The sequence below is a fragment of the Trachypithecus francoisi genome, unplaced genomic scaffold (genome assembly GCF_009764315.1).
Source record: "Trachypithecus francoisi isolate TF-2019V2 unplaced genomic scaffold, Tfra_2.0 Lachesis_group14, whole genome shotgun sequence".
Lineage (NCBI taxonomy): Eukaryota > Metazoa > Chordata > Mammalia > Primates > Cercopithecidae > Trachypithecus > Trachypithecus francoisi.
In genome coordinates this window covers 55,645,203-55,652,164 of record NW_022681459.1, presented here as the reverse complement: position 1 = coordinate 55,652,164, position 6,962 = coordinate 55,645,203, and the positions used below count along the sequence as shown (strand labels likewise).

At 58.1% G+C, this 6,962-nt stretch overlaps 1 protein-coding gene across 3 annotated transcripts in view; it reads right to left on the bottom strand.

The window, feature by feature from the left end:
• Positions 1 to 1,911: 1,911 nt before the first annotated feature.
• CELSR1 (cadherin EGF LAG seven-pass G-type receptor 1) overlaps positions 1,912 to 6,962 on the bottom strand; it is a 186,205-nt gene continuing 181,154 nt past the window's right edge. The window contains exons 30-35 of one of the 3 annotated variants that reach the window (XM_033233563.1): positions 6,723 to 6,817; positions 6,303 to 6,406; positions 5,949 to 6,098; positions 5,188 to 5,412; positions 4,678 to 4,933; positions 1,912 to 3,918 (exon numbers count right to left, since the gene is read on the bottom strand). In XM_033233563.1, coding sequence (XP_033089454.1) covers positions 3,909 to 3,918; positions 4,678 to 4,933; positions 5,188 to 5,412; positions 5,949 to 6,098; positions 6,303 to 6,406; positions 6,723 to 6,817 — 840 coding nt within the window. In that variant the 3' untranslated portion in view covers positions 1,912 to 3,908. Of the gene's footprint in view, positions 3,952 to 4,677; positions 4,934 to 5,187; positions 5,413 to 5,948; positions 6,099 to 6,302; positions 6,407 to 6,722; positions 6,818 to 6,962 lie in introns of all 3 variants that reach the window. The other 2 variants (XM_033233562.1, XM_033233561.1) reach the window with 2 other exon arrangements.

Sequence of the window (6,962 nt, the reverse complement as noted above, 5' to 3'; positions counted from 1 at the left end):
AGGGCTGGGGTTCCCACTTTTCTCTCTTTGCTGTCACGACTTTTCCTTCAGGCGGGCTCTGGTGGGTGGGAGCGTGAGGCAGTGCAGCTGGCTCGAGCGCGGGGGAAAGACAGTGCAGCTGGCTCGAGCGCGGGGGAAAGACAGTGCAGCTGGCTCGAGCGCTGGGAAAGACAGTGCAGCTGGCTCGAGCGCTGGGAAAGACAGTGCAGCTGGCTCGAGCGCTGGGAAAGACAGTGCAAGCTGGCTCGAGCGCTGGGAAAGACAGTGCAGCTGGCTCGAGCGCGGGGGAAAGACAGTGCAGCTGGCTCGAGCGCGGGGGAAAGACAGTGCAGCTGGCTCGAGCGCGGGGGAAAGACAGGTGCAGCTGGCTCGAGCGCGGGGGAAAGACAGTGCAGCTGGCTCGAGCGCGGGGGAAAGACAGTGCAGCTGGCTCGAGCGCGGGGGAAAGACAGTGCAGCTGGCTCGAGCGCGGGGGAAAGACAGTGCAGCTGGCTCGAGCGCGGGGGAAAGACAGTGCAGCTGGCTCGAGCGCGGGGGAAAGACAGACAGTGCAGCTGGCTCGAGCGCGGGGGAAAGACAGTGCAGCTGGCTCGAGCGCGGGGGAAAGACAGTGCAGCTGGCTCGAGCGCGGGGGAAAGACAGACAGTGCAGCTGGCTCGAGCGCGGGGGAAAGACAGTGCAGCTGGCTCGAGCGCGGGGGAAAGACAGTGCAGCTGGCTCGAGCGCGGGGGAAAGTGCAGCTGGCTCGAGCGCGGGGGAAAGACAGTGCAGCTGGCTCGAGCGCGGGGGAAAGACAGTGCAGCTGGCTCGAGCGCGGGGGAAAGACAGTGCAGCTGGCTCGAGCGCGGGGGAAAGACAGTGCAGCTGGCTCGAGCGCGGGGAAACCCATCTTTCTGGACAGAGAGCAAGAAAAGGACCCGTAAGTGAGAAAACGCCAGTTCCAGCAAGGAGAGGGCTGGAGAAGGGGGACCCCCAAATTCTCCACGTGTGTTGAAACACACCCTGCCCACCCCACCTGTGAGTGCAGGCAGCAACCCCAAACAGCAAAGGCAAAGCCAAGGCCAAGGGCTGACCTGGGGGTGGACCTGCTGCTCGTGGAAAGAGAGAACCAGTGGTCAGAACCTAACCGGGTTGCCTGCTGCTGAAACACATGAAATGACACTGACAGCAAGGGTGTGAACAACCCAGAGTCTAACCTGACATTCCACATGACGAGCGAGGGTTCAACCTGCAGTTACTCAGCACACACAGAACCAAGAAAATGCAAACAGAAAAGAGATTTCAGCCCCAAGATGCTCCAATGTTCAGATTATCCCAGAATTCACAGCAGCCCTAGTTACAACCATGCTTCATGAAGTAAAGGTGAACACTCGGAATGAGTGGAAAACGAAATGCCCAGCAGAGAAATAAAAAGGAACCTAATGGAAAATTTAAAACTCAAGAGTATTTGAAATAAATTCACTGGGTGAGTTCAGTAGCAGAATTAAGCTGACGGAGGAAAAAAATAAGTGAACTTGAAGATGGAACGCCAGAAATAACCAAATCTGAAGGACAGATAGAAAAGAACGAAGAAAGATGAACAGAGCCTCAGGGACCAGTGGGAAAACATCAAGCGGTCTAACATCGGAGTCACTGGAGTCACAGAAGGAGAGGAGAAAGATCAGTACAAGAAAAGAAAATCGAAGAAATAGCAAAAAATTCCTGAAATTTGGTGAAAGACAAAAACTGCCCATCTAGGCTGTGGCAGGCCTACCAGGGAATGGACAAAAGTTCCAGCACAACATTCCACTGGCTGAGGGAGCATGGGATGTGGATAGCTCAGCTGCACGTCCGTAAACCATCCCTTCCACAGCCACCTTGGGCGCGGGGAGGGGCAGGGGTGTGTGTGGAGAAAAACCAGCACCGCAGAAGTACAAATTCAAAAACCTTAATTTATTGTAGACTCTTCTCATTTGTAATTCCAGTGTTTTGAACATTAATAAATACACATCTGTTAAAAACCTCCAGTGTCTAATCTCTCCCATAAAATCTTAATAAAAATAAGTTTACATTTTTCCTGTCTTAATAAAACTGACAGTTGTTTTTTGGTAACAGTTCTGACCAAATTAAAAAGTACACCTCATGATGTTGGCTGTGGAGTATGTGAAAAAAATAAAATAGAACAAAACAATTACACCTCAGGGGGTGGAATCCTGTTAAAGTCATGAAAGCAGACTGTTCGAAGACTTAAAGACCTTTTCGTACTTAGGAAACACCAGTGGCAAACGTTTAAAGGGACTAGAGTTTTGTATCTTCGAAAGACCACTCACCTGGTAAGGCACATGTATAATTCATTCAGGTGTGAGGACTTTGGGATCTCATTTCATCCTCCTGTCTGGACCATTTTCAGATACGCTTTTCCTCTCACAGGCATCTGCTAACAGTGCTCACATTTTTATCAGGGTCAAGTTTACAACTTAGTGTGGACATCTTTGCATTTTACTTGATGTTCATCCTATTTTATGGTTTCTCCTATTTGGAAGCAGCTGTGCTGATCACTTATTTGGGCGCCTGATTTGAAGAACAAAGGAAATGCTAAAATCAAACATGTCTGACAGTTCCGGCCTGTTCCACAGCCCCTCGGGCCACACTGTGCCAGCTGCCGGCCTGCAGCGGGCCCGACCTTGGTGTGAATTGCCAAAAACAGTTTGGTAACCGTTGAAGGCTGTGGCTTTGTCCCTCTGCACAACTGGCCATCTGAAGCAAAAGGAAGTCACTGGTCAGACTCTGGGGCTGGGGGTGGGGTGGGAACCCCTGCCCCTGGAGATCCTCGGAGTCTCAAAGAGCTAGAGAACTGGCAGGACGGATGTAACGGCCTGGAAGGCCCCACACCTCTGTCCAAATCAGGAACCTGCAAGACTGGAAGGTCCCAGGTCCCACAGGGAGCAGGAGGAAAGAACAAATCCGTCCCCACCTGCAGCTCCCAGGCCACCTGGGAGGGGGTGGTGGTCAGGGAATGACCAGGTGAAAAATGACAGCCGTGTGGCAACCATGCCCCACAGTGACCTCAGCAGGGCGCCTCACACCTGCCTAGTCCAGCACTGCCCCGTCTTAAATTCACACAGCCGGGGCAGAGGGCAAACGCACGCACAGCGAACACCAGGGACCCAGGGGGCCGGCGGGGAGGGCCCATGCCATCCTTGCTTCCTGGCCAAAGGCAGCTATAGGGCTTCTAACTGCTTGGTTTCAGCCCCACTGCTGACGTATTTTCCACCTTTGATCTGCTGGGGTACCAGTTTCGTCAACACATGCCAGATTCAAGTACAACTGTGCAATCTTCTTTACATGGAAGACAGCAAGGGATCGTTGCATGGATCTCCTGGGATGACAAAGTCAGCACAAATGCAAAATATATACAGGTTTCACCTCCTCAGAGTCCAATACAAATATATAAAAGTATCTACAGCTTTCCCACGTAGTGAAGTGATTTTAAGACAAGGGGTGCCTTTGCAAAGGGCTGCCGGACTTCCAGCCACGGGTCTGCACTGCCATGAGATGCCCACCTGGGCGGGGCTGGACCACAGTCTTTGGTCTGTGCCTGGCGTCCCTGAACTCTGGGCAGCCTCTGGGCCCTGTCTGGGGTCCCCTCTCAGATCTGGCTCTGGCTGCAGTCTTAGGATCCAGCAGTGCTGGCCCAGTGGTCTGCGCCTCCCTCATGCCTGTGGCCTTTGGCACTTGTCACCAGGTCTGACAGGCCCTGAGCTCCTGGGAGAGCCAAGACCTTTGTGTCTGGATGACCAGTCGGGGGGCTGCCACCGTGGGGACCGCCACACTCTGGGCCCACTCCACTCCAAGGGCAGTGGCCCCTCGGGCTCCAAGGTCTGAGGGCTCGGTGATGCTGCAGCCTGTGTGGGGGTGATGCGCTTGCCTCACGGTTTCCTGATGGTTCAAATTGAAGTTTCATTACTGCCTCTGCGCGTGGGAAGAAGCCATCAAGCAGGTGAAGGGTCAGTGAGGGTAGTGGCTGGGTGGAGCCCAAGGTCACACAGGGGCAGGATCTCCCCATCAGGGTAGAGGGGGCGTCTGGGGGCTCCAGGGAGGGCAAGCTCATGTTGGATGTTGCTGCCTTTGGGAGGCAGGAGAGGGGACCAGGACTAGCCTGTGGGCTTCTCTGCTGCTGGTCTCAGCAGAGCACAAGAAATCCACGTTAGAAACTGGCCATCTCTACAGTGACTTTTGGGAGAGCATCCTGAAGACCTGGCTTCTCCCTTGTGAGTTTGGAGGGAGGGAGGAGGGGCCAGGACTCCAGCTCCACCCCACCCCCTTCACACTGGGCATTCCGGGACCCTCAGTATCCTCAGCTGCAAGGTGGGTGGCAGTGGTCCCAGGCGGAGACAGTGCTGATCAAATGCAGAGCCCAGCACCTTAGGTCCTAGCATTTCGGGGCTGGCCAGGGCTTCAGAGTCCCAGAGGCCTGAGACGTGCCCCCAAGATAGGGGGTCTGCCCGTCTCCAGGCGATCCCCCGACCTCAGCTGTAGCACGCCCCCCAACAACCCCGCATCCCTGCCTGGGCTGCTTCTGCACTCAGGGCTCCAGGTGAGATGAGCGCCAGGTCCCTGACCACTGCCCCCTTTCTCTCTTGACTCAGGACAAGGGGGAAGTGAGTGATCCCCGCTCTGGAGGCCCGGGCTACTCACTCAGAGTCTGAGCCGTCGGCCTGGACGCTCCCAGTACGCACGTTCATGGCCACCCCGTTGAGGTGCTCACGCCCCAGCTCCCTCCCGGGGTTCTTGACGGTGATGGCGCAGTCGGGGCCGCCAGAGCCCAGGGAGGACGTGCGCGAGGATGTGGGGCTCTGCTCACAGTCAGCCAGCTGCTCCCGGAGCCGGCCCTTCAGCGTCTGCTCTGTCAGCGTCAGCGGCGGCGGGTAGGTGACTTTATTTTTCAAGATGCCTGGGAGGAGGAGGCACAACAAGGTCACATCCGGGTGACGCTGCCGGGGGCAGCTGCTGGGCCACGTGCATCAGAGCCAGCCTCAGCCCCTGTCCTTCCTTCTGGTTCCCCGGGTCCCAGGGCTAGGCTGGAAGGCCACATCTGTTCTGCCCAGGCCCTGACCTGCCCCACCAGCCCCACCCCCACCTCTGGACCAGAGACTGGCCCTCCCGGGTCTTCCAGCCTCTCATGGCAGCCCCAGCTTCCCCAGGCACCTTTCCTCTGCTCTGGGGGCTGGCAGCTAGCAGGCCTGGCCGCGCCCCCGCTCTCCCGGTCCGGGGAATTCTCTCCACAGTGACTGCCCTGCTCCTCGCGGTGCAGCTCCACGCTGACCTTGGTCTCCACCTTCAGGCGGGGGTGGCCGCCTGGGTCCTCACTGTCACTCTCAGCCAGGCTCTGGTCAGGCCAGGCGGCTGGAACGTGGTTGGCCACGGCATCCCCTGAGGCACGAGAGCGGTGCTCAGCAGGCAGCGGCACTGCCACTCGAGCTGCGCCCCTGAGAGCCATAGCTCTGGCAGGTCCCGGGTGGCTCTGACGCACCTCTCCCCAACCTGTAGGCCTGGTAGGGCTGAACCCTAAAGGTGGGGAAACTGAGGCCCAGAAGGGAGAGTACTGGCAGCAGGGCCCTTGCTGGGGTCCCCCGCTGCATCTGTACCAGTAACCACACATGGCTACCCACCCCCAGCAGCCTCCGGTGACCACACATGGCTATCCACCCCCGGCAGCCTCACCTGGACCTTGCGGTGACGGTCCACAGAGAACCCCCCGAGATTTCCTGCCTCTGCTCCAGGGATTGGCATGGAGGAGCAGAGGCTGTGGGGGAACCCAGCCAGAGTCCCCCCACCCCGGCTGTCCTTTCATGTGGCTGCAGTGCTGCTGGGCGTATCTTGGGAGGAAGGGACCCAGCCATGGCCAAGACCTGCCCTGAGCCTGCTGTCCACAGCCCAGCCTGGCCCAATGTGCCCCACACGCTCACCTTTGGGGGTGCTATGGATGGCGCCCCTGGCCGGGTCCCATTTTTCCTCAGCCCCTACCCTGTCGTCCTCACTGTCTGACGAGTGTGAGGAGGCGTAAGAGCTGCTCTGCTCATCCAGGGACAGCTCGCTATCTGAGTCGGAATCATGGCCTGTGGATGAGCGGGGAACAGGGAGGCTCAGGCCCTGGGAGGTGCGGGGATCCCACCAAGGCCAGGCAGAGCCACTGGGTCCCCGGCATGCTGACACTAAGCATGGCGAGGCTGCTAGTGCTTCTTCAAGGGCAGAGTCTCCAGTGACCAAAGGGACGTGGGAAAAACAACCCGCAGGGTGCTCCCCCTCCAGGGAGGCTGTACCGGGGGGTTCCTTGGAGCTCCTGGGCACGAAGGATGCGTCTGGCTCTCCGTGGCTGCCCCGCACCAGCCCAGAGGACACGCTGAGCTTCTGGACCCCTTCATCCCTAGAGAGACCAGGGAAAGGTGGGGCTCAGTATCATCCTCAGGGGACAGGAAGTGCTGGAAAGTTCTCCAGAAGATTCTCTGCCCCCACCCTTCTGTGTTACCATGAAGAGCACAGACAAAAGAGCCTCCCAGTGTGTGGGGGAAAGGTGGAGGGGGAAAGGTGGAGGGGGAAAGTCTGTGGGGGGAGAAGTCGGCGGGGGGAAGGTGGTGGGGGAAAAGGTGATGTTGGTTGAATGGCAGGACATAGATGGGGGTGGCGGCAAAGCCTGAGGGAGCTCGAGAGCTACCTCCCCGAACCTGGAGCTGCAGCCTGACCTGACGGTGCTGTCCAGTGAGGCGGTGGACTCGCCCAGGTCCGTGCGCAGCATGTCGGGCCCATCGCCGAAGGTGGTGTTGCAGTTGAGGGAGCGCTGGGGGGAGGGGAAGGGCTGGTCACTGCCAGGTGGAGGCCACCACGTGGGATGACTCTGTCCCCACGACAAACCCCCCACACCCACATCCTGGCTGGGCCCCTCTCCAGCACACAGGAGGAGCTCACTGCAGTCAACCCTCACT